Below are 27,694 nucleotides of genomic sequence, written 5' to 3'. Positions count from 1 at the left end.
ACATCACAAAAGACAACGTGAAATATCTCTGCATGTTTCTCCTGAAATAAACTGTTTGACAAACATCTGCATGTTATATTGTGAACAGATCCATCAAACAGTTTGTAACTGCTCAGACACTGAATACACATTTCTACTGGCAGCAACTTTTTCTAAAATATATTTAGGCAGCTAAAGAAAGCCGCACTTACTTGAAAAAGTCTGGCTAGAATTAACGTCAACTTCTACTTGAGGCTCAAGTCGTTCCACTAATGCAGCTTAGCTGTATCTAGTCAACGCTAAGTCTATCCAGACTGGAATAAGCTTGAAGTGTGCGCGTCCACAGAGTACATAAGCAGCCCAGAATAGTCGATTGTCGAAAAGACGATACTATGTTGCAAAGAAAGAGAAAACTAGAGCGGTGTTCTTCTCAACAGCAGAACAAACCTGCTGATGAAACTATATGAAGAATATAAAGGAGTTTTCACCAAAAAGAGAAATATTGCTACAATTAACAAGGTGAAGGAGATGACTTGGCACAAAACTGATGACAGATTAAATGCACACCTGTAGGCAGGTAGTGATGGCCTAAAGGTTAGAGGAGTGAACTTGTTACTAGAAGGTTGATGGTTCAATCCCTGCATTCAGCTTCATGAGCCTGTATGGTGAAAGTGAAGAGCAGCGCTTGTCCCTGTTCATGGTTTTATCTTTATTTGTTAATGAATGAGCATTCAGATCAGTGACTGTGGTTATATCATCACTAAACTGGATAATATCAGATGTATAATTAAAATTATGGTGTAGTCAACTTAAGAGAACCAACTTACCAACATTACCATACTATTTGACACATTTTCTCTTTCACAGGATCCATTTACAAGCATCACTGAAAGTTAAAAATTAACTGGAAACTGGAGAAGGATATAAGTACAGTAGAAGCCACTCATAATGATCTTGAATGTTTCATTTTAGAAAAATAAATATGTAAATAAATAGATGAATAAATAATTTTAAAATGTTTAAAAAGTATTCTATTAAAAACCACTTAAGTTGAATGTTAAATACAGTTCTTAGGGAATTAAAAACACGTTATAGGCAGATGAATGAATCTTTGTCATTGTGTGGGTGAAGTTCATGCAGTTCAAGTAGTTTGTTTGCTGTACACATAAGAATAGCGTGTTTATCTCACAGCCTAACCCTAGAGGGCCTAAAGTTGTCAATCTTAACATTTTGTTAATTGCACTGGTTGTGACCGACCTGTCAGCCAATTGGAAAGGTGGAGGGTTGGGAGGCAGAGGAGACCCCGTACAGTAAAGCCATGAGCTAGTCAGACGACAAACAGGAGCTGCGTGAAGTTTGTATACGCTGTTGAAGACTGTTTATGTTCATTACTTCGGTGGATGCAGAGTTTACCGACGGTTAACGGACATAATAGCAACCTGCAGAAGACTGAGGACCAGAGAGGTGAACTACGAAGCGAGATTAGTGGGTTAGCGAGGTATGTTGAGTCTAAAGCCAGGGTTTTCAATGTCACAAATGTGGCTCTCTTTTAACCTGGCTAGATCACCATGGTAACTGATGCTGCAAACCTAACCTGGTCCGGAGCAGGTTATGTTCCGAGTTTCGGCTTAAATCAGCAATAAAAAGTGCCGCCATTTCACCAACTACCTGATTTTTTAATTAACAAATTTACACGATCAGCAATTTTCTGCCAGCGTTCCTCTCTTGCCTTCTGTGCAGAAACAGAGTTGCTTTTTGCTGTGATAATGTGTTTACATTCATCACAGCTCTCCATTATAATGACCTGTCCCTCCTGACTGAAGTAGGCAACACGCGATCGGTCTATTTTGTGTGGAAAAAGAGTCAAATGACGCGCCAAATGCCCCCTTTCATGGGGACCCGCACTGAGCCTGAAGCAGAAAGCCTGAGTTAACAAAGAAAGTTCATAACCACCGTCGTGATACCACTTATCTCTAATTGTGAGTTTAGGGTTTGTCGAGCCAGCTCACATAAAGAAAGCCTGGATATGTTGAACTTGCTTCGTAGTTCACCCCTCTGGAAACACTCCTTTGACTCTCTGGAAGAGTAGATGTCTCACGCTCAGCTATCACTTCGTCTGGACTGTTGTCGTCCGCCAGCCTGTAACCTAACTCAGTTCAAATCATTCCCCTCATCATGCATCGCCTTGTTCCTCATCCTTCACCCATGTTTCAACTCAGGGATTTGTGAGTAACAATTAACTAGTGCATGTGCTATTTTATTTGACAGCTTGCGTTTGCAAGTGAAGCGGCCATTTGTTTTAGGTCACTACGCTCCCGAGCAACGACTCAGGCCTGCAACCTTTTGTTTTGGTTTTAAGGACACTATTTTATTGTGGTTGCAGAGTTAGTGTGTGCGTGTGAGTGTGGGCCCTTTAGTTAAGAGCTTCAAAATTGATAAGATAGAAAAAGGTCACAACTTCTGAGAAAGGTTTGAAAGAAAAAGGGAAACGCATTTAATTTTTGTATAATATTTTTATACCTGTTTATTTTTATTAATTGGTTTAAATATTTGTTTTCATTAACTAAATTCATTGTTTGCATTTAAAGTATTGTGTGTGTGTGTCGTATTTACATTTCATTAAGGTGTGAGTTGGGAATAGTACTTAAAAACATAATTCTTAGTGGGATTTAAAATCGGTGATTCCTACTATACATTCCTGCTGTGGAGGCACCGCCATATGTTTCTAGTTCATAGTCTTGTTAAAAAGTTTAAAAGCTGGTCATTTCATTTATGTCAGCCAGGTTAGCACAGCCAGCCACAGGTAAACGTACCCAGGGCCCCGCCCATAGTACTACAACACTTGTTAGAGTTACAGTTGCTAACTAAATAGCTACATGGGATGGGTGTAACATTTGTCATGCAGAATACCATCTCATTGACATTTGTATATTTACTAGCCTACATGAATATAAAGTTACTGAATTTTAATGTTTCAAAATAAAGTACAGCTGTTTCAAATGCAGTGTGCACATTTTTGAAGCAGCAGGTTCCTTATTATAGACGAAGATAGTGGTGAAATTTACTTAAATCCCCCCCCCCCCCCCCCCCCCTTTATTGTCATAAGGTTTGCGGAGACAACGTTTGTCATTGAGAGAAAATGACTTTCTGTCTCTGTCATGATGTCAGTGTTCACGCAGCAGCAGCCGCTTATCATGGGAGTAAAGTACAAAAATAGATTTACGTGGTTTAAAATGTTTTTCCACATGTTGTCATGTATGAAGAGACCCAAAATGATCACTGTAGGTGGACTACTTGATTTCTATAGGCGACTTATTTAAATAGCATAAATGTTGTATATGAATGATTCTGTCTCAGAGCTTTTTGATCCATATAAACAGTTGATCACTGTAACTGTGATCACTATAAGCAGTTAATACTGTATACATTTAAACACAGCAGAAGGTCATGGTTTGGACTTTATTTCATTTTCTTTTTGTCTTCACAGCTTGAACAAAATGAGTGAATGAATAAATAAATAACTTCAAAATAACGCTGGCACACTTTTATTTCTTAAATTATAAATGCTGAGCTTTTAAATAAAAGGGTTGTGAGTGTGAAAAGACTCTTGACGGAACCGTCTTTTGAGAGTCTGTTTCCGTCCGTCAGACATTCTTTGACACGCAGCTGAATTAAGTTTGACCGTTAACCTGCCACGGAGCAGCTAGTTCTGCTGACTAAGTTACCATGGTTACTGAGCTGGGACTCATATAAGCCGCGGTGATGGAACGAACTCTCACTTAAATTATCGAGGCTTATCGAAATAAACCAGGCTATCCCGTTAGCCAGCTTGATGGAACACCCCTCTGGATAAAGATTTATTCTTCAAGTTCCTGTTGCCTGCAGTCTCCTGTGTTTGGGTCCACCTGCTCTGCTCTTCACAACATACCTGACACACAGGGATTTTCAGCCTCATAGAAACTGATATTTAATTAAAATGTGTTTTCTGCTGACAGACAGTAGACTCACCTTCCCTCCCTGACTATATCATCCATGACACAGGCTAAATTAGTAGAAGGAATACAAAAATAATACTCTTTCTAGTGAATGATGAAAGTTGTTTTATTCTTCCTTTATTAATCAGGCCTACAGTGAAAATTTTAATCCAAAATGTTAAATAGACTGAGAATCAGAAAACAAAACATCTAAACTTGGAAGTGATATTACACCTGAGTTGGTTCTGTTATTTGTCTCGATATAAACTGAGATGTTAGTGATGTAATATCAGATCAGTCCGATCAGCTGCTGCGTCTAATCACTACAGATTTCCAATAAAGGGTTGTGTCAGTTTGATAAAAGATGAAGGATGATCTTGGGTACTGTTTACTCCCTTCAGGCAGCCTCCTCTCTCCTCCAAACAGAAATAAGCAAATTCAAACATCCTTCATGATGAGACCAATTTCCAGATCAATTTCCGGGTCACCCGAGGAGAGAGAAGACATGAAATAAGATCATGAGAAGCACCCATCATATCAGAGTGTCTCCACAAAGTTCAAATGAAATTGTCTTGCTTATAAAACCTGAGCAGCTTCAAACTGAGTCTCTTCAATTATCACCGTGCACTCACAGCAATTAAGTCTTATCAGCAGGAAGAGCTTTGTGGACTTTTTATGCCCTGGGTTTTGCCTCTCAGGCTTCATACAAGCTGGTAACTGCAGCAGATCACAGATATTAACATTTTCAACTAAAACTTGAAACCTGAAGATATTTTGCTGGATTTGTATTAAACCCAAAGGAAGAAAACTAGAAGGTGAACAATAAACTGTAAAATCATTATAAATAAACAGAATAACTGTGTTTACTAATGTGAGGTATAAACACACCAACAAGTGTGTTTATACAAGTTTTTCTTGCTCTCATAGCATTTGTAACATCTGAAGAACATTTGAAGTGAGGCACTATAAGTCAGAGTCGTCGTGTTCACATCCACAAACCCTCAGTGGGATAGGTGCTGGATACAAAATCTATTCAACTGGGATACAAGGAGAACTCACACACTGGAATCACAGCTCCATTTAAATTTACTGGTAACATTTCAACTGATTACAGGTCTTCCTCAGACAAATACCCACAGGAGGGAAATGAAGGATATTTATATCAAAATGACCAGTGACATAATCAATGTGTCAAGATATCCTCATCACTATGAAAATAAAAACATTAATGTGAACAGAAATATGTTTTCCTTGTGATAAGGAAATCTTGACACATGTGATTGTGCTTGCAGGTACTCCTTGTAGTGAAGCACTACTCATGTATAACTTTGGCAACAAGCAGGTGTAACACATGTTTAACACTTTGATAGTGTGCATGTGTGAATCTTTACTGTAATACTGATAGCAGCTTTATAATGTTGATAATCACATCTGGACTTACCGAGCCTTTCTGCAGTTCCTCACAGCTGGGATCAGTCTCAGTTTTCCCTCCCGTGATGTGTTGTACTTCTTCAGGTCCAACTCATCTAGAACCTCCTCTGACATCTGCAGCATGTAGGCCAGAGCTGAGCAGTGGATCTCAGAGAGTTCCTTCTTTGATCTGTTCTCTGACTTCAGGAACTCTTGGATCTCCTGATGTACTGAGCGGTCGTTCATCTCCATCAGACAGTGGAAGATGTTGATGCTTCTGTCAGGAGAGATTCTTTGGGTGTTCATCGCCTTCAGGTTGTTGATGGCTCTCTGGATGATATCTGGACTGTTCTCTGTCTGACCCAGCAGGCCTCCTAAGAGACTCTGGTTGGACTCCAGAGAGAGGCCGTGAAGGAAGCGAACAAACAGGTCCAGATGGCCATTTTCACTTCTGAGAGATTTCTTCATGGCTCTCTTCAGGAAGTTATCCAGAGATGAGTAAATGTATTTCTTTCCCAGGAAGTCCTTCAGTACCTTTGTGTTCCTGCTGGTGTAACAGTGGTACATGTAGACTGCAGCCAGAAACTCCTGAACGCTCAGATGAACAAAGCAGTAGACTGTTTTCTGGAAGATCACACTCTCTCTTTTGAAGATCTCTGTACAAACTCCTGATAACACCGAGGCCTCTGTGACATCAAGACCACACTTCTTCAGGTCCTCTTGGTAGAACATGATGTTTCCTTTCTCCAGTTGTTCAAATGCCAGCCTCCCCAGCTTCAGAAGAAGTTCCCTGTCAGCCTCCGTCAGCTCCTGTGGACTCGTCTCATGTCCTTCATCATACTTGTGCTTCTTCCTCTTTGTCTGAACCAGCAGGAAGTGTGAGTACATGTCAGTCAGGGACTTGGGCAGCTCTCCTCTCTGGTCTGTAGTCAACATGTGCTCCAGAACTGTAGCAGTGATCCAGCAGAAGACTGGGATGAGACATATGATGTGGAGGCTCCTGGATGTCTTGATGTGTGATGTGCTGGACAGCTCTTCATCACTGAATCTCCTCCTGAAGTACTCCTCCTTCTGGGCGTCAGTGAAGCCTCGTACTTCTGTTACCCTGTCAACACATGTAGGAGGGATCTGATTGGCTGCTGCAGGTCGGGAAGTTATCCAGACGAGAGCCGAGGGAAGTAGCTTCCCCGCGATGAGGTTTGCCAACAGCACGTCGACTGATGACTTCTGTGTGACATCAGACACGACCTTCATGTTGTTGAAATCCAGTGAAAGTCTGCTTTCATCCAGGCCGTCAAAGATGAACAAAACTTTCCAGACAGCGAGTTTCTCTGCTGTGACCTTCTGTAATGTTGGATGGAAATCATGGATCAGCATGAGGAGACTGTACTGCTCATCTTTGATCAAGTTCAGCTCCCTGAACGAAAGCGGAATCACCAGACTGACATCTTGGTTTTCCGAGCCCTCTGCCCAGTCCAGAGTGAACTTCTGCACTGAGAAGGTTTTTCCAACGCCAGCGACGCCGTTGGTCAGAACGACTCTGATGTGTTTCTGTTGGTCAGGTAAGACTTTAAAGATGTCATGACACCTGATTGGAGTGTCATGGAGGGTCTCCATCTTGAAAGCTGCTTCAAGCTGCCTCACCTCATGTTGGGTATTAACGTCTTCACTCTGTCCTTCTGTGATGTAGAGCTCAGTGTAGATCCTATTGAGGAGGGTTTCACTTCCTGCTTCATCACTTCCTTCAGTCACACATTCACATCTCCTCCTCAAACTGATCTTATGTTCATCTAAAACCTCCTGCAGACCACTTTCTGCTGAAAGAGAAGAAAAAAAGGTATAATTAAAAGGAAATATGTCGGACTGTGTTAATTTTCAGCAGGATAGAGGAGGTAGATTCCTGTCCTGTTTTCAGAGATGATGACATCAGCAGAAAGATCTTCAGTCTTACTTTGTACAGTGCTGGTCTGACTGTCTGTCTGCAGTCCAGGTCTTGTTCTGGATCTTTCTGCACACTGGGGACAGGAGGAGTCTCCTGATGGAGCAGACTGGTCCCAGTATGAGGTGATGCACTGTCTGCAGAACCAGTGTCCACAGCTGGTAGAGACTGGATCCTTCAGGACGTCCTGACACAAAGAACAGCAGGACAGCTGCTCCTCCACAGAAACACCCCTCCTCTTCCTCCCTCTGTGGACATGAACACATTCTTTATGACATATGACATTAGTGGTGGCCAACCGACAGCTCACAAGTTGATGCAGCTCTTTCCCTCCATAAACAGTCCAGACTGTCAGTATTTGGACAGTTACACAGTTTTTTGTTCTTCAGGCTCTGAGCTTCAGCACATTCAATTTAAATAAAATAATATATACTATAATTACAAGGGTTCAGAGGTAATTAGACAGACACAACAATGTGCCAGCAAAGGCAGAGAAGAAGAAGAAGAGTGCAAACTAGTAAACATGGATGTAAACAATGCAGGATTTAAAATACTAGCTTCAAAAATCGACTTTGCAAATGTTTCATGAGGAGGGAAATGGATTCAACACATTTGTTAGACCACAAGGATTCACACAATGTGTTTTGGTTAGTAAGTCAATGTAAACATGACTTTTGTCTGTTAACAAGAAAACTCCACAGGGCTCCTTTAAGCTACTATGAGACATTAAAAGTCAGGAAAAATAAGCAGGAGGCAACTGAGCAAAACAGAAAAATAACAGACTGCTGCTCTTTTGTCTTGTGTTGTGGTGCTGAACAGAGAGCTCTGCTAAATATCTTCATAATGCATCTTTTCATTTGTGTTTCTCTCTCTCACTGTTTCTGCTATAATCTCTCTCCCTCTGTGTCAGTGTGATACAACAGTTTTACACATTTGACTTTTCCCAAACGTTAAATGTCAGACTCAGTTTCCTCTGCTGCAGTGGTCAGTCTGCAGTGATAAATCAGCTGCAGCAGGCTGTTTGTATACATTTCCATTACTTCCTCCCATATTTTGTGTCTTTGAACAGGAACATGTTAAGACACATTCTGTATTGCAGGAGACCAAACACTCCATTTTCTTCCATTTTACCTGCACAAAACCCCGGTGCAGTCCTTTAATAAATAAGGAGACACAATGTGACTAGATACTAAATCCTTAGTAAATATCACTCTGGGTTACCTGCTACTACTTTAGATTGTTAGACTGGAAAATCAAATAGCAATAGCAGCCCTGTCTCTGTCTCTGGTTAACATGTACATGAAGATCTGTTCTAGATTACAGCTGAATGGAAGCTAGTTCATGATTTCTTTCCACTGTGTTTCCTTCATATCTACACTACAACCTTAATGAAACCGTCTCACTGAATCATCTTCAGGTCAGTTTACAGTAGAAACAGTCTCTTACTTTGTGTCTGAGGGTCCAGGTTCATTACTGAAGAATAGAGGAAAATCTTTAGACCGGTCACTCTTCATAGACAGACAGCTAGATATCAGAGACTCTGCTCCGTCCTCCTCTTCCTCCAAATCATTCATCTTCTGGAGTCTGAGAGGTAAACCAGTAACACTGGAGACACACACACATACACAGTATAATAAACCCAGTCCTTCCTCTCAACTTAGTAGCTTCTTATTAGTTTACATGACTTTAACTACAACCATGTGTGTTTTCCAGCCATCAAAAGGCCATCACTTCAGATAAACATCTGTGTGGTTCTTAACTGTGACTTCTCTCTATTTTAACTGCAGCAGTGTGTCACGTTACATCACTGTGAGGACGCAGAAACCAGCAAAAGAACAAAGGAAACAACGTTTGAAGACGTCAACACTGTGATTTCATATTTTTCTGACACAGTTTAATCAACTAAACAATTAATCAGTAAAATAACCATCAAATTGATCAATAATGACGGTAATCATTATTTGCAGCCCTGATATTAACACTCACCCTGCCTCAGACTGTTTTCCTTCTTCTGCTCTGTTGACTTTAAAATGGAGTCTGACTGAATACTTTCACTTCCAGGGTTCCTCCCTTCCTGTTTTTTACTGGAAGCTGTGTGTGTGTGTGTGTGTGTGTGTGTGTGTGTGTGTGTGTGTGTGTGTGTGTGAAGCGCTTCCTAAATGACTCAGACTCTATTGTGAATGTTTTCCCCTCCTGTGTTTTTTAAATCAGGTGGTCTAAAGCTCCTCTTAAACTGCAATTATGATTTTTTATAAAAATCTCCACAGGTAAACGTTACTCTCTTGGTCTCACATCTTTAAACATCATTTTTCTCTCCACTCTTTTGTCATTTGGAACAACAGGAACATTCTTCACAAGAACAAACAAGCCTCTATTCTTGGAGATTTGCTTTCAGGATAATATTTTGCTGGTTGACCAGCTGCTTCATGTTCAGTTATATACAGTAACTATTCAGAGTTTCTTTGCTTATGCTGTTCCAATAAAGAGTTTTCCACTGATTTGATGCCATTCCCTCTGGAGTAGTTCTGTTGCTGAGAGACATTGACTTTAATGTTCCTGTTGTTTCTCCCGACCCTTGTGAAACTGCAGTGGATTAAATCTGTTTTTGAGTTTGTCATCGCAAAAGAAGAAGAAGATCAGAGCTCTTCTTCAGCGTGATATTGTTACAGCTCCTGTTATAGTTTCATACTGGGATGCACCGTAACCAGTGGGGAGGACAGGAGGAAAACCAACATGGAATCTTACAACAAACCGCGTCAAACTATATCATTGTCCCCCACCTGGTGAAATCGGAGGGGTGGGGGGCAATTTTATATGCCAATAAAACAAATTGCTTGAGTGGTGAAAATGCTGCTTCTTTAAAGACATTTAGCATATACATAATGTCTCTAAACAAAGAAGAGCTCATTTTAGCCATGGAGTGGATCAAATGTGTCATTTTACCAACAAAGTGAAATTCTAATTTATAGCATTGTTCTATTGTGACAACAAATTTATGTTCTGATCAAAAACAGACAAGATATCACATGATTTACACGTGTTTCCTGTGTATTTTCTTAGTATACAGAAATATATAAAGTACCACAAAGCTTATAATGTGATACAGGAACAGATCAGTGCTGAATACTAGAAAGACTGAACACTAAAAACATTCACAGATCTAAAAGTGTAGGTTCACATCAGAAAGTATTAATGCACGTATCAAATACATGACTTACACACTCTGATCTATGTTCACGACATACAAAATATAGTCTACAAAGCTGACATGTTAACACTAGGGGTGTTAACATGAACACAAAACTCACGGTTCAGGCGTATCACGGATTTGAGTCACGGATCAGATCATTAAATAAATAAATAAAACTTTGATTTCCATTTATTCTGTGACACACTTACAGCCAGAAACAGCAAGGAACTTTTGCCCATGGTCTTAAATGAAAACAACATTTAAGATGTCCAATGTTTAAATAAAATAAAATATATAATGCTCAGTTATTGCATTATGAGGCATGAAACCTTCCTCTTTTAAACAGTGAATGAAACAGCCTCTGTCCACATCATCAAAACTTGATGATAACAAACATTCACCGCTAACGTCAGTTAGCAGCTAGATGCTAATTAGCTGCTCAGCTGCAGCACATCAAACAGCAGGTAAACAACTCAAATGTCACATCGGACCCGTTAGATGCTGGTTTGATCATTGCTCTTCAAAATCCCTGTTAGCGACACGCTGTCTGTCTATGACTTGTACTTACAGCAGTTTGTTTACTTTGTTTTAAATGAGACATTCAGTTTTGCAATTAATCCGCAGTTCATATGCCTGTTGAACCGTGGGGGGGGGGGGCGATCCGAACGGATCACGGATCAACTATGATCAGTTACACCACTAGTTAACACTTGTTATTCTAGTTACTTTAAGCTAATTACTCAATATACGGCTCAGCTTAAAAACGAACTAAAGGAACTGTCAGAAGCAAACAGCCAGACCTCCTGCACACTAATCATACAATATCAACAGGTGACTGAACAACCACTCAATTAAAAACGAATGAATGAGTGAGTCCAGACAGCTCACTGTAACACCAAGCAACAAGCAAACTACCCACAACACATTACATATATATATATATATATATATATATATATATATATCTGCTGCATTCTTGTTAAGGAAATAAATTCACACAACAGCCACACAGAGAGACATTTAACCATCAGAGATGAAATTAGCGACCAAAGAGACAGAGAGAGAGAAGCTGTATCTGACTCACGTTATCTGATGTCTTCTTCTTTCTATCATGGAGATGAAGTATTCATGTCATAACGTCCATTTGTAGCTGTTGATCATCTTATATATTAGTTAACAGAACTTTATAGCTGCTGCTTAACCAGTCTGATATCATTAGCAACAATGACAAACAAGCTAACTCTCCTGGTTGTTTCTCCGGTTGCTTCTCTCTCCAGCCGCTCCCTGGCGGTGTCCTGCTGCTGCTGCGCTGCACAGTCCAGATAATTTCTCCCATTAGCTTAACAACAGTCCTTAACAGTCCTTCCATGGATGTATAAAGAGTCCTTCAGGCTGCTACAACAAGCCAGCTGTTGCATTGGCTAAAGCAAGGAGCTATCTACTGCTGCTACTCTGCCTTACAGTGGAGAGAAGTGAAGATGAAATCTGGAAACTATCATTGGACCAACTCGATGTCAATATTACATTCTGGTTGTTGATTGGTTAGAGAGGACAGCCTCCCTTGGAGCGTCATTTTACGTGTCATGGCCAATCACAGATTAGCATGAAAAAAAAAGAAATACATTAAGTCCAATGTAAGAGATCCCACCCTGCGGAGGACAGCAGGCACCCGTCCTCCTCTGTCCCCCACTCCACTTCCACCAATTGCGGCCCGCCCCCCCACCACTTCACACACACTGCCCTTTCTCCTCCCGCCCTGCAGGTGTCGCTGTTGAAGCATTTTAACCAGAATTTCAATAATGGATTTTTTTCCAAAGAAGAGAGAAAAATACTTTATAAATAATACTGAGATTTGTAATGGTTTATTTCAACCAAATATTCTTTTTTATATTTTTTATATATCTCCCTTTTGCCTCTCAAAAAATAGAGGAGGATCAACCTCTTCTGCTTCTATGGACCAGCCTCTACTGACTGTAACATGTAACTTGTTGTTTCAACTTAAATATGAGTGACAGGGCTGCCTTAAAAAGTCAACAAATACAAACAGTTCTTCTAACACCACCAAAAGTTATCTTGACTAAAACTTGCATGTTGCCTTCGTTTGGTGGATTTAGATCCATTAATTTATTGAACTGGTCATTTGGTTCATAAGTCGAGGCTCGTTTTAACTGAACATTGAATCTTCCAAAAAAGTTAAAGCTATGAAAACTGAATTTTTATTTACACCTCCTCTGAAAAATCTGTGTTAATGTATAATTATTTAAAATCTTTTTTTTTCTATTTATTTATTTATTTATTTATTTATTTATGCTGCTCCCTGTTTTGTTGATCTGTTGTTTGTGTTTGTGTCTCCTGGCTTTAAGTTGTTTATTCTGTTATATATTTAAAAAAAAAAAAAACAAAGCAAATTATAAATAAAAGTATGGAGGAAAAAAGGGGAGAAGGAGGAGATGTAATTTAAAGGATTTTAAATGATAATTTAAGTTTTTTGGTGGAAAAACCATATCAGACACAAATTATTAATCAAAGTAGTAGTATTTTATATGGATCTTAAAACATGTTCGGAGGGGATCTTTAAAGATCTTTAAAAGCTTAAAGTTGCCATCTCCATCCAACTGAAGGAGCAATAATAAACATGTTTCTGAGTGGAGACTTTAATGTTTATTCATGGACGTTTATTTCTATTGTGACGTCGTTGTTTTGAACAGGCGCTTCACGGACAGCTTCCTGTAGGGGTCCTTCAGAGCAAAACGTGAACACATTTCAGCTGTGAGTAAAACAGGATTTTAAAAGGAGACATGATGTTATTATTTATGATGATTGTGTGTATATTTAAGCCAGAAACAGAGCTGCCATCAGGCTGTGAGCTCAGACAGAAACACGCTGCTTCTTGTGCGCTGGACGCCAGACTCCGTTTAAAAAGTACAAGTTCTGGTTTGTCCGCCTCCAGCACGATACTGATGTTATTAAATTATAAATTAACACGTTTTTACATTCATTAAGAGGTTCTCTTCCAATCGGCTGTAACAGAACAAAGCAAACATGACTCGTGTGTAAAATCCTGACTTGAGTTCATACTGTCGTTTATCACGGTGATGCTTTACAGGAAATAAGAAATTATAAAATAAGCGGTTTTGTAAATGGAGTTTGGGGTTTGAGGTACTTGTACTTTACTTGAGTATTTCCATGTGATGCTACTTTCTACATTTCAGAGGGAAATATTGTACTTTCTACTCCACTACATTTATTTGACAGCTTTAGTTACTTTTCAGATGAAGATTTGACACAATGGATAATATAACAAGCTTTTAAAATACAACACATTGTTAAAGATGAAACCAGTGGTTTCCAACCTTTTTGGCTTTTGACGTCTTACAAAAAGCAGTGTGTAGTCGGGGTCACATTTCACATGTCTATGAGTTGCTAACAGCTCCACCAAATAGTGATTTTTCCCTCTAAACTTCTCACATGCTTTCATTTCAATAAATGTTCAAATGATCCAATATTTCAGCAAAAATCAAAGATTAGAGAAAAAGTCCAAAAACTGAAAACAGATTTGTGTATCAACCTGTGATCACATCATAGCAGTGATTTAAGTGAAAGAAGGGAAACCAGTATAAATGTGTCTGCTGTAACTGGTCCTGTGTGTGTGTGTGTGTTGTCCATCACAGAGAGGTCAGAGGTCAGGATGGGTCGCTCCTCCAAAGACAAGCGGGACATTTACTACCGTCTGGCCAAAGAGGAGGGCTGGAGAGCGAGGAGCGCCTTCAAGCTGCTGCAGCTCGACCACGAGTTCAACTTGTTCACAGGTGAGAAGCAGAGGACACCTGAGACTCCTGAGTCTCTGTCCAGCTGTAACAGTCATGACTCTGCTGATGTGTTGGGCCCTCGGCTGTTTGTCCAGGAGGCTCCATCAGTATCCGTTCATGCTTCTGTCCCTGCTTGTCTTCTTCTGCTGTCTTTTAATAAATGTCTGATTTGTCAAAATGTATTTCTGAAGGTTTTTTCTCTCTCAGGTGTGAACAGAGCGGTGGATCTGTGTGCAGCTCCCGGCAGCTGGAGTCAGGTCCTCAGTCGGAAACTCAGGTTGCCTTCATCAGTTTTTGATTTAATTTACAGGAACATTAAGTCACCTGGACAGAAAATCCTCTGCGTGGCTGCAATTTCACAGTATTTTTATAAAACAATTAGAGCCGCAGCGATTAGTCGATTTGACAGAAAATTAAATAGCAACTGTTTTGATAATCACATAATCGTCATTTTTGAAGGAAAAGTATAAAACATTTGCTCTGAAATGTGAGGATTTGAATCTTTTATGCGTCATACATGATAGTAAACTGAATATCTTTGGATTTAAGACTGTTGATCGGACAAAGCTCGACATCTGCAGACGCCACCATCGGCTTTAAGAAATTATAACGTGCATTTTTCACTACTTTCAATAAAATAATCAGCAGGTTAATGAAAATAATTGTGAGTTGCAGCCTTTAAAACGATAAAATATCAGATTTGAAGTTAAAGAACTGCAGCTCTGCATCTCACTTACATGTGTAGCTTCAGACATGAAACGGATCTTAATGGTTTTGTGTTTCCTCTCAGAGGGCGGGAGGAGAAGGGTGATGGCAGTGAGGAGGTGAAGATCGTGGCGGTGGACCTGCAGGCCATGGCTCCTCTTCCAGGAGTCACTCAGATTCAGGGAGACATCACCAAGGTGAGGACACGATGAACAAACATGACGTCACTGTGATGGGAGCTTTTTCAACTGCAGGAACTTCATGAAACGGAACCGTTGTGGTTGTTCTGCTTTTGTTTCCACTGTTCTCTGCTGAAATCCTGGAACTAAAGTTTGGGGCGCTACTCAGGAAGTGATTAGAGCTGCAACTAATAATTATTGCAGTTTGTGGTGATATAACAAGAATATTGTTGATATTTTTATTGTAATTTCTTGACTTTTAGTGCAACATTTAGTGGATTTTGGAAAACCTGCTACACATTCAGTCATTTTGCAGCAATTTAATAAACAAAACAAAACAAAAAGCTTGTGAAGAATATCTCCAGAAACAGTCCTTCCTCTCAGTGCAGCGATGTGTCACATGATCTGCGTCGTCTTCCTCCTCTCAGGTGTCAACAGCTCAGGAGATAATCCGTCACTTTGAGGGTCAGCCGGCCGACCTGGTGGTGTGTGACGGAGCTCCAGATGGTGAGACGGTCACTTCCTGTCTGTCCTCACCTTATCCTCACGACGTCTCCTGTATACTAGATTTTTTTTCTAGGATGGCAAAGTCATGACCGGCCCTACTCTGCCTCTGATTGGCCAGTACTGGTTGCCTTCGTTGGTTGGGTTGGTTGGGTTTAGGCATGAGGAGGGAGAGTGGTTAGGGTTAGTGTCAGCATATCAGGGTAAGCCAATCAGACGCAGTGTACGGCGGGTCATGACTTCACCATCCTAGGAAAAAAAATCGCCTTCTGTGTCGGCCTGCTGATGTTTATATTCAGCTTCCTGTTCTGTTTCCATAGTAACCGGGCTCCATGACGTGGATGAGTACATCCAGGCTCAGCTCCTATTGGCTGTGAGTACAGAGGTGTGTTTGTGTCAACATGTCGGTCTGTGATGTCACACTGACAGATGTTTGTCTCTCAGGCGCTGAACATCACAACACACGTTCTGAAACCTGGAGGGACGTTTGTGGCCAAGGTGAGTCCGACTTTTATCCACATGATTTACTGATAATGCTCTTTTTATTAATAATTCAGTCTGTATAGATGTAGATGAATGTAGAAATAATGACAAGGGGTCCAGATGCATAAACGATGCGTCATACAAAAACATTTCCTGCATATAAACAGATATCTATAAACACAGGATGTGAACTCCTCACGCTATCTGCAGACCAGCGATGTGAGGCTGATGTGATGAGCTGGAGATGAAATATAAGCTGAGAGAATCTTTTAGTGAAACATTGTTCAGGTTGATAACAAGCTGCACTGATTGTGTTCTTTTTTTTTATACGATCTGTAAAACACCAATCAAATATGCATCTATAAATGTATTGATTAATTACTTCTGTGTGATCAATTTTATCTTTATTCTTTTAATTGATACAGGAAGCATCATTTATTTTGCTGTTAATATTCTTTTTATTTCATGCTTCGTTGTGACACAGTGAGTCTGAGATCTACAAACTGATCATTGATTATGTTTCTGAGATGTGACTGCTGATGATGGTTTACAGGTTCGTGTGATGAATTAATGATATGGACGTTATCAATAACCACAGCTGAGTGTAATCACAGCTGTTCTGTTGAATCTCGCTGGTTAAACACAGTTGGTGAAACTGCACTTCTTCTTTCCCGTTTGTTTCATTGAGTGTGTTAACATGTGTACTAGTGTCCTGGTTTTGAGTCTCATCCTGGTTTAGATCATATTTGGGATATATATGGTGTTTACATGAAACATGAGAAACCTGATTATTCATATCTCTGTTTACATGATTCTAACAGTCTCCAGGTTTCTGATCATCTGTGTGAAGTTGTGTCTTGATTTCTCACCATCTCAGCCACTATGTTCTGCACCAGTAAAGAAACCTGGATCAGGTGTTTACAGGCAACAGTATCCTGAGGCCCGAACTACGAAGCGAGTTCAACATATCCAGGATATCTTTTCATTATCTGGCTTCACTGAAGCTAACATTGTCCGTCCAGATAACCAGAACTATGAAGCTGGTTATCAACCTGCTCAGTCAACCCGGGGTTTTCCTGTCCAGCTACGAGCACGTTCATGTGAAAGAGGCGGGTTGTTAATTACGAGCGACATCATCAGAACCATGAATGAAGTTCTTCATGATATGAGATGAAACGGTGATACCAAGAACCTGCAGAAAACTTCTGTTTCAGAGACAGCAAAAAGTCATATTCAACAAAGAGGAATGTAAATGACAGCCTGTAATCATCCAACAGAATAAGAAGATGTAGAAACACTAGAAATAATTTCCACCTATTAAAAGTAGGCTACGGCTTAAAATACACGTAGGAATTACTGCTACTATTTTCTCTATATCTGCTGCCGTTGGGACGGATAATTAGCAGTTTTGATGTTGTCTGTCATTTATATGCTGACGATATCCAACTCCATTTCTCTTTCAAACCTAGTGAGTCTTTCAGGTTGTCCAGGCTCCTGGACTGTCTTAAGGTTATTAATGATTGGACAGCAGAAAACTACCTACAGCTCAAAGCTGATAGACAGAGGTCCTGGTTTGTTGCCCCTGGGATTATAAAAAGTATCTGGCCTCTTTCCTCCACTGCACAATCCAGCCTGCGCAATATAGGGGTAATATTTGATCAGTCCTCGTTATTTGACACCCACGTAAAGCAGCTTATCAGGTCTCGCTTTTTCCACTTGTGAAATATTAGTAAACTGAGATCTATAGTCTCATCAGTTGAACTAGAAATGATTATACATGCTTTCATTTCTTCTCGCATTGACTACTGCAACGCACTATTTACCTCACTTAGTACATCTGCTGTCCATCGTCTGCAGACAATCCAAAATGCTGCTGCAAGACTACTGACCAGGTCAAATAGACGGTCTCACATTACACCCATATTGAAAACTCTTCATTGGCTTCCTGTTGCTGTAAGGATTCAGTTCAAAATTCTCACCCTTACTTCCAAAGCTCTGCACGGTCAGGCTCCTGCCTATATCGCTGATCTACTACACCCCGTACACATCTGCTCGCTCTCTCAGGTCAAACATGCAAAATCTGCTCTCTGTTCCACGCACTCGCTTTAAGACTCATAGCGATTGAGCTCTTGAGGCCGCAGCTCCTAAGCTGTGTAACGCTCTGCCTGCACCCTTAACATCTGCTGACTCTCCGTATTCATTTAAAAAGCAGCTTAAAACCACCTTTTCAGACAGGCATTTGAGAGTTTCCTGTAAGTAGTTGACATTTTATATCTCCATGTTTTATTGTGTATATTTCTGTGCACTTTTTTATGTTTTTACTGTGTAATTTTTTATTACAGACTATTGATTTCTCTGTATTTCTATGTGGCATCATGCTCATGTAAAGCACTTTGTGACGATTGTCTGTGAAAAGCGCTATATAAATAAATTTCAATTACTTTCTTACTTAAATGAGCCTGTAATCATACAACAGAATAAGAAGATGTAGAAACAATAGAAATAATTTCCACATATTAAAAGTAGGCTACAGTTCAAATACATGTAGGAATTATTATATATGACTTAAGTACAGAGAGTATTTTTTGCTGTTTAGTTGGATGATGAAGAAACCATCTGAATATGTCACATAAAAAAGAAACTTAAAGTAACGTCAGACTGTTTCTGCTGCTGAAGCAAAGAGTGTAAAAGTAGTTAATGACTGATGAGTCTATCTGACCCAAATGTTGCTTTATAATCATGGAGCCAATTAACAGTGAGGATTATTTTTCTGATAAAAGACAATATTTCATTTTTGTTTCCAGTTATCGTCACACAGGTGTCTCATGTTATTCTGAGCTGCAGTGATGGAATCAGAGTGTAAAATCATCCACAGTGTCAGCTTCACTCTGGGGAGAAATAAACTTTATGCTATTAAAATGCAGCTAAAATCATCATCATGTGATTAGTGTCATAAACGATCTCTCTGTTTGTTAGAAGCTCTGTTTTAAAACCAGAGTGGAAACAGAAAGTCTGGAACAATAAAATGTTTCCACTGACCAATAAAAATATATATTGATCTTTTTACTTGTCACTTTATTGTAAACTCAGGACTTTTGTTCATGTCAGGATCTTGTAGGAATGATGACTGTTTTTTTTTTCCAGTGATCTGATTGGTCAGTGGTGGGAGTGTTGACAGGTTGTGATCCGATCCTCTGAAGTTAACCTGCTCCGGAGCGTCAGTTACCATGGTGATGAACCCCGGTAAGAAGTGAACCAACGTCATTGAGTTACACCTGAAGTTACCTCGCTAACCTTAAATCCTGCTTCGTAGTACAGACCTCTGGAAGTGATGACATGTTTCATAATATTTTTATGATAAAACAAAGAAATGCATTGAAAGGCCGGTAGACAGCAAATATCTTCATGCTACTGTTAGGGCCTAATAGTTTTTATTAATGGCTGCTCTTTATTCTGTGTTTCTGCACAGAGCCTGTAAATGTCTATGTTCTATAAACTGTGTGGATGCTGCATGTTAACGGTGTTAATGTTGTTTCCATGCAGGTGGCGGTGAAGCACGTGTGCAGGGACAGAGTGACGGAGTGGGGCTCTCTGGTGAGAGGAAAACAACAGAAAGACGACAAAAACACAATAGACAAATATACAAAAATAAATAAATGATAATAATGATAATAATAATAATAATAGGCTAATAAAGGCACGTGGTCACACAGAGACAACGCAGACGTACAAAGACTTTTTAAGTTTTTTAAGTTGTCTCTTGAAATTCTATAAAAATAGACGATAAATTCCACATGAAAGAAAAGAATCACACATGACATCAGAACACCTGAGTATGTTCTCACATCTTCAAATGGAAAGTGAATTGATCTTTTTTTTTTTAGTTAAAGTTTTGAGAATACAGCTCTTGTGTTACAGCGGCTGCAGAAGTGAAAATGTCCTTTGACTTGACTCAGTCGTAGCTGTCAGCCAGCTGCACCTGATACAACAGCAACTGAGTGTAGATTAACAGATAAGTCAGTATCATCTGCTGAAAATGTACATTACAGTTTGGAATGGAGATATTGTTCATATAAATGATGTATAGAAGAGGACAAAGAATTAGACCGTTTAGGGAGAACTTCACTGACTTTGTATTGTAGTGTATTTTGCATAATGTATAAATACAATATTTAATCTTTTCTATGTGTTTGTTTTTATGATGTATGAATTGTTCCTCCTGTGATTTTATGGACATGGGAGTTATATATTTTTAAATGTTTCCTTTGATACAGTCTCAGTGCGGCACGGTCGTTCCCCTGGAGATGGTGCTGTTGAAGAAGGTGGGCGGGGCGTTTGGCGGCGTGGTGTGGCTGTTGGACTGGTGGGAGCGGGCGGACGGCTGGCTGATGGTGATGGAGCGTCCTGAGCCCGGGCAGGACCTGTTTGATTACATCACGGAGCGCAGCGCGCTGGATGAGGCAGCGGCACGCAGCTTCTTCCTGCAGGTGCTGGAGGCGGTGCGTCACTGCTTCACTTGCGGCGTCGTCCACCGCGACATCAAGGACGAGAACCTGCTGGTGGACCTGAGGACCGGACAGATCAAACTCATGGACTTGGGCTCAGGGGCCCTCCTCAAAGACGCCCACTACGCAGAGTTGGATGGTGAGTCTGAGAGATAACGCTGTAAGAGTCCAGTATGACTGTTATGTTCTGTGTGTGTTTACTCATTTCTCCTTTTAAAAATGAATTGAACTGTTAACATCCAGCAGATAACACTTACTACAAAGCTCTTGCTGTTTTTAATGAAGTTGTGTCCACAGTCCGTTTGCATCATTATCAATGTGTGCAGTGTTGTACAATACATGCAAGATGCTGCACTAATGTAGAAAACAAGATGTAAAGGATGTGATTGGATAGAGCTGGATCACACAGCTGGATCACATGATCTCACCTACAAGTTTAAATTATATAGTTATTGTTAAAGCCACCTGATTGGCTGACCAGTGTTTACTTACAGCCTGATGCAAATGACTTGTTAAATATTGTTATGAGATATAAACTATTCATTGTGACATCATATGTTTGCATATAAAAGCTAGATACCTTTAATATTTACACACAGAGCAACTCTGAAATGTCATCTGGAGCCATGAAGAGCCTTTAAAAGTAATCAATCAAATCTTTACAATCAATCCTAAAACAAACAGGTAACCAGTGAAGTGATGATAGAAATGGAGTAATATGATCTCTTTTCCTGCTTTTAGTTCAAAGTCTGACAGCAGCAGTGTTCTGTGCTGGTTTTATAGATATTATTTGAATATGTTTTAATGGTGAAAACAGGACTGGACCAGCTGCTGATATGATCATCAAAACTTAGACTGGAATCAAAAATACAAAGTTTTTCACCACAGAACCAAGATATGATTTGACCTGCATGCAGGTTTTCTGGACCAATGATAAATTCTTTCACAATTTAACTGAATGAAATTTGTGGACATCCAATCTGTCACATCTGTCACATCTGGGCCCGTATTTATCAAGCGTCTCAGAGCAGGAAATCACTCCTAACTGGCCAAAAATGATCAGAGTGACGCATCTCTGCTTCTACTTTTAGTAGAAAAAGCCTTTTATCAACTTTCCAAACTTGGTAAATGATTCCTATCTCTGCCAATATTTAGGAGCTGCAGGAGATGGAGTTCAGGCAGAGATATTCCCTGAGAGGAGAGATGTTTTGGGAACGCTTGATGACACTGAGCTTATTAAAAGATTGTTTGGACTAAAACAGAATCATTAGTGAGACTGACTTTGTGTGTGATGCAGAGGAGAACACATGATGTTTCTACAGAACATCATTTAAATAAATACAGAACGTCCTCACAATGTTACATGGTTTATGGTAACGGGGAAAATGCAGCTGTGCAACAGTGACGATTCTGTCAGAAGCGACAATGATGGAAGTCATGAATCAAACTTTGATCTGGCTTAATGCACGTCATAAAGATAATGAGCATGACGAGGGTCCTCAGTTACAGCCCACTAAAACTTTGATTTACACACAATCATGTCAGCTGCATAATGAAGGATATCTCAACTTCATTACAACAGCTCAAATATTTTATAGGCTTTTTTTTTATTGAGGCTCCTTCAAATAACAGCAGAACTACAGCCTGATGTTTGAGAGAGGAGGATGCACCTGAACAATATATGTTTCTATTGTTACGCTGTATTTACCTTCATGTAGAGAACACAAGTTAACTTGGGGTGTAGTTGAAAGAGGAATTGGACAGTGGAAGAGAAGATGTTCTTCATGGAGAGGGTTTGCAACATGTGTCTGTGCAATATGTGCAAGATGCAGCACTATTACAGGCTGTGAAACCATGTGGCTGAACCAAGATCATTTCACACAGCTGAGTCTAATTACCTGTTATCTTCATTAACATATAGGCTACATTTATTTCTCAGGCTTTCTTTACACTTTGTAAATATCATCTTATAATGAATTTTGGCATCATAGTTTTGTTCCATAACCTTGGTAAGTTACCTGCCTGGTTACCTGCCTATACACATAATATACCAAATTACCACTGTTTCATATTTCCAGCTGAGACTGTGAGAAAACTACAACACGTCATCATTATTTCTACTTTGCTGCTCTGACTGTGGTAAAACAGCGACGTCTCACTCTCTCCCAGGAGTAATCCTTCTCCTGCTGACAGTCACAGTAAATTCTCTTCTGCTTCATTAATTAGTTTTAGTCCTCGTTAACTCTCAGTGTGATTCTGAGATGCTTGATAAATATGGGCCCAGGGTCAGAGTCTGACTTATAACACCTGTTTTTCATCTTTTCTGCATCAAACAGCTCATGTATAACACATCTGTAAAGTGCTGATTCAACAAAATCCAGAGATAACTGTTCAGTTTGTAGTCAGTTAAGAGACTTAAGTGAAGATGACAAAATCCAGATCCAGACTCCGGTCCAGATGGATCATCAGGATCCAGCTGATCCTCTCTCAACACACACTCCTGGATGTTCACTCACACTCTGACAGAGATCACCACCACATCTCCTCCCATCTGATGAGAGAAGAAGAAACAACAGAGGTCATAAATCAGTGTTTAGTGAGACTCACTTCATCAGCTGTCAGTCAGTGATGCAGCACATCCAGTATAAAGAGCAGCAGGGACTTCAGTCCTGTTCAGACCAGAAGTGGAACAGCTGTGCAGCGTAGCCTGCTTCCTTTCAGCTCTCATGTTAACGTGTTGGAGTGAACACACTGAGCTCCAAGCTCACACACCTACACAGACTTCTGCTATCAAGTCTGTTTACTCTGCAGATTTCACTCAAGTACACAGAGGAAATAAAGTGCTGAGAGTCATGAACACATCATTACTGCAGAAACAGAGACATTCACTCATCAGTTTACTGATGGATTTACTGTTGATACATGTGAACTGTTAGAAAAGTTGAAAGCTACAGAGTCTCTGTGGGATTTGAAAATCTTTCCTGCTGTTAAATCATCACATGACAATCAGTCAGAGCTCTCAGCTAAACAGCTGCTGTGATTCCTGGACTTCAGCAGAGGTTCTGGTCTGTATAAAGACCACATGGTTACTAAACGTAATGATGCTTGTGTGAAATCAGAGCCAGTGATTTGCAGGCTGCAGTCAGACTGATCTTAGAGCTCTGACAAAGATGAACTGATCAATTCTTTAGTGTTGAAATGAGAGAACAAACACTTCCAGATCAGATTTGATGGTAGGACAGTTTGATGATGAGGACCACTGTCTCTATACATCTTGTAAGGCTGTCAGTTGTAATCCAGCTTTATTTCCTGCAGACATGAACACAACAACAACAGTCATCTTCACATCAACTCAAACACATGATCACAACAAGCTTCTGGCTGATCTGATTGGCTGACTGTTCTCTCTCTCTCTGTCTTTCTGTCCAATCCTGAAGCCTGTCACCATTCTCCTCTCACAGCTTCACTGAGGAAAGCAGCCACTGAGAAGGTTGAAGGTTCACCAGGAAATACTGGATCTTTGCTTTGATACTAACTGTGTTTAATACAATACTGCTGAAACCAGCACGGACTGACTCCAACTCTCGACTGACCTCAGAGTCTCCAGTCTACAGTCTGGACTCTCCTCAAGGTGAGATAGCAGCTTCACATCTGAACTCTCCAGGTTGTCGTTTCCTCTCAGGTCCAGCTCTCTCAGATGGGATGAGGGGTTGGACTTCAGAGCTGAGGCCAGAGAATCACAGCTGATCTTTGACAAATTGCAGCCCCTCAATCTGAATAAAGAATAAATGATGTCATTTTAGAAAACAAAGTTCCTTTTTTAAATCATTCAATGTTTCATAATCTGTTCAGATGTGAAGAAGGTTTAGAAGCTGCTGGAACAGCCTTCAGAGGATCTGAGAGGAGCTGAAAATATACATATTTTTAAACATAAACTAAAAACCATCTGTTTAGTCTGGCTTCTATGTAGTGTTTTATCATTTTATGGTTTTATTATTTATACTTATTTTATTTATCATCATTATTTATTTTATTCTATTTATCAACATTTTACTGTTGATCATTATCGATTATTTTATTCTATTTAATATTTAACATTTTACTATTTTAATAATCTATTTATAATGTGTAGTGTTTGACAACTTTTTGTTGTTTTTATTGCTTGTATTATCTTTTATTATTTATATTTTATTATCTTAACTATCCATTTTTTTATTGTTGTCTTATTTATTGAACCTTTTTTGCTTTTTTAATTGCTTTGGTGTTCATTAGTCTCTAAATCCATTTTTAACATCCTACGTTTTATCAGTTGCTTGTGCAGCACTTTGAATTGCGTTTTATTTGTTTGAAAGGTGCTATATAAATAAAGTTTGATTGATTGATTGATTGATAGAATGCAGAAGTTTATAAAATGGAAACTCAGCTGAACCCAACAGGATGCAGGTTAAAAACTGTCAAATACAAACAGTGAAAAAGAGCTCTCATTAATATTAATGACAACATGCTGCTACTTCAATAAAGACGTCGTGACTTCACCTCTTAAACTCTGCAGCTCCACCAGTGACTCCATCTATACAAACTCATGTTGTGCAGCCAAACACAAGTAAAAATGCAAAAAAACTCAAACATGACATAGCTATATTTTTAGGCCTACATGTGCAAAACAGTTGAGCAAGAATAATAAAAGACCTGCATCACTTGCAAGGGCTTCATCATTATGCACATTTAAAAAACATAAATGCTATCCCATAATGCAACACAGTCAGTTACATTACTGCCTTCTACTGGATTGAAAATAAGACTCAGTTCTCCTATTTAATCTAAATGATTATATATAAAATAAAACTAATATATATATTCCCACCCTCATCCCATTCTCTAATATAACTTCTCAATCAAGGCTCTGAGAGAGTCTGAAAGCCTCTCAGCAGCCTCTGCACTTCCTCTCCAGTAATAATCTCTATTCTCTCAGATTTCCTTTCTGCCTCAGCGGCACAGTTAATCACCATGGACAGAAGTGCTCAGAACTTCATCTTGTCCTCACAAAAACAATATTCATCATGCTTCCTACCTGATTAGTTCTCCTTCACTTCTTGAATCTTTCATTCCTAGCTTCCTCATGGTTCAGCCTTCTCTTGGACCTGATCCTCATGACTTCCATCTCTTTCTTTCTCTTTGGACTGTCTGCTTGCCTCATGTCTCCCCCCACTGAATGGGTTTGGGAACAAACAGCCTTACTGGGTAACTGATATGATCTAAGAATACTTTGTCAGGCAGGATTTCTCATTCAAAATGCAACACACCAGGGGCCAGATGCATAAAACTCTGTAGATTCATGACTAAAACTGTTTGTACGCATAAAGCCACAAACATGCAGACGCATTCTTTTCATCCGATTTATAAAGCCGTGCGTACGCATGGTTCTGTTTTATAAATCTCAATCATTGAGGAACTGGGCGCACGTGCACGAGCCTCATTTCCACTCCCACAATTAACCATAAATGGATGAAGACACACCCTAAACTAGCCGTTTTTATATCAGTTGGTCACCTGCCTCATCAGTCTGTACAGCTGTCAATGAAACAAACGGGAAAGAAGAAGTGCAGTTTCACTAAATTGTATTGCACCAGCGAGTTTCTCCAACAGCCAGAATAGCTGTCATTACGCGTCACCATTACACACGGCTGTGCAGCTCTTTATACCATCCGTATCATTAATTCATCACATGGACTGTAAACCATCGTCAGCAGTAATATCTCGGAAATGGAATCAATGTTGTAGTTTGTAGCTCATATCTAAACCGACTTTACAAGGTGTGCCACAACTAAGGATAAAATAAAAAGAATAATAAGAGCAAAATAAAATGTTGGCTCCTATGTAAATTAAAGGAATGACAAAATTAAACACAAAAGTAATTAATCAATGTTAACTTAGTAAATGCGCCTTTGATTGACATTTTACAATACCTGTGTAAACACCCCAAAAGAACCCAAAAACACACACAATCAGTGCAGCTGGTTATCAACCTAAACAAACAATGTTTTACTAAAAGATTGCGTCTCTCAGCTTATATTTCATCTCCACCTCATCACATCAGCCTCAGATCTCTTAGGAAAAACATGTGTACGCCTGGTCTAAAGTATGCGTGAGGTGTTCACATTCTCACCGCACATTCTGTGTTTATAAATACCAGTTTATGTGCGGGAAATGGCGTGTGCATGGTTTTTGTGCGTACATATCATTTATGCATCTGGCCCCTGGTCTTGTTTAAAACCTTTCTCCGTCACTCATCCTGATCATTCAATGACTGTCAACAACTTACTGGAACTCTTCTATGAAGTGGGAAACATGACACCTGCTAACCATCTAACTCATATTTCCAACAACTTCTTCAGCTGTGTCTGTGAAACACATCCAACAATGATCAATCCATTTCTTTTAACATCAACTAAGTTGACATCGCCAAGTTTGTCCTTAATCCAACTGGCGACTTCATGTTTGTTCAACAGAACTCCAAATCTGTCCTTGTTCCCAGTCAGTTTTATTCCAGCCAAGTGGATTTCTCTTTCTTTCTCTCTATCATCACTGTAACTTCAAATTTCTTCTTCTTTCTTCTGTTTTCTTCCTGATTTCTTCCCGCTGCCTCTTTCAGGCTCGTCCACCTCAATCTTCCTTCTGCCGTCTTTCTATGGGACTGTCATGACTCAGGGCAGCTAATATAGCAGCTAGCATCTACCTTACTTTTAAACTTGAAATAAGATTTTTGTGCACATTGTAATAACTCCATTTCCACAAAGTAGACATTTTATACGTCACACAGTTCTAACTGAACCATTTACAATAAATAACCACTGCATACACACAACACAGTGCACATGTACACATGTTCACTGAGTAAAGGTGCAAATGCAAAGTTTTCTCTGGATTTCAAGAATCGATTATTGATCATTCAAATAAGAATTGCAATTAATCACAACTATTTTATTTATTTTTTGTCCAGCTCTAAAGTTTAGAAGA

General features: G+C 39.6%; 2 protein-coding genes across 9 annotated transcripts in view; one reads left to right on the top strand and one right to left on the bottom strand.

Annotated features, from left to right (window-relative positions):
* LOC137183701 (protein NLRC3-like) overlaps positions 1 to 27,694 on the bottom strand; it is a 247,621-nt gene that overhangs the window by 68,387 nt on the left and 151,540 nt on the right. The window contains exons 4-5 of one of the 7 annotated variants that reach the window (XM_067590949.1): positions 8,749 to 8,907; positions 7,315 to 7,550 (exon numbers count right to left, since the gene is read on the bottom strand). The exons of the other annotated variants lie outside the window; for them this stretch is intronic. Of the exons in view, the coding sequence (XP_067447050.1) occupies positions 7,315 to 7,550; positions 8,749 to 8,907 (395 nt within the window). The remainder of the gene's footprint in view (positions 1 to 7,314; positions 7,551 to 8,748; positions 8,908 to 27,694) is intronic. 7 annotated transcript variants of the gene reach the window in all.
* On the top strand, positions 13,147 to 20,517 carry LOC137183703 (tRNA (cytidine(32)/guanosine(34)-2'-O)-methyltransferase-like). Of its 2 annotated transcripts, XR_010928523.1 has the most exons (10): positions 13,147 to 13,261; positions 14,164 to 14,301; positions 14,509 to 14,578; positions 15,092 to 15,203; positions 15,614 to 15,692; positions 16,010 to 16,062; positions 16,134 to 16,187; positions 19,333 to 19,415; positions 19,716 to 19,766; positions 20,447 to 20,517. XR_010928523.1 is itself a non-coding variant. In XM_067590952.1 (8 exons), the coding sequence occupies exons 1-8, from the start codon at positions 13,291 to 13,293 to the stop codon at positions 19,317 to 19,319; spliced, it is 633 nt and encodes a 210-aa protein (XP_067447053.1). In that variant the 5' UTR covers positions 13,283 to 13,290; the 3' UTR covers positions 19,320 to 19,400. The 2 variants fall into 2 exon arrangements, 1 of the variants encoding a protein (XP_067447053.1); XM_067590952.1 differs by lacking the exons at positions 13,147 to 13,261; positions 19,716 to 19,766; positions 20,447 to 20,517 and adding an exon at positions 13,283 to 13,414 and having other exon boundaries at positions 19,317 to 19,400.

The sequence above is a fragment of the Thunnus thynnus genome, chromosome 5 (assembly GCF_963924715.1).
Source record: "Thunnus thynnus chromosome 5, fThuThy2.1, whole genome shotgun sequence".
Lineage (NCBI taxonomy): Eukaryota > Metazoa > Chordata > Actinopteri > Scombriformes > Scombridae > Thunnus > Thunnus thynnus.
Note: the sequence above shows the minus strand (reverse complement) of the source record. Positions and strands in the feature narration are given on the sequence as shown.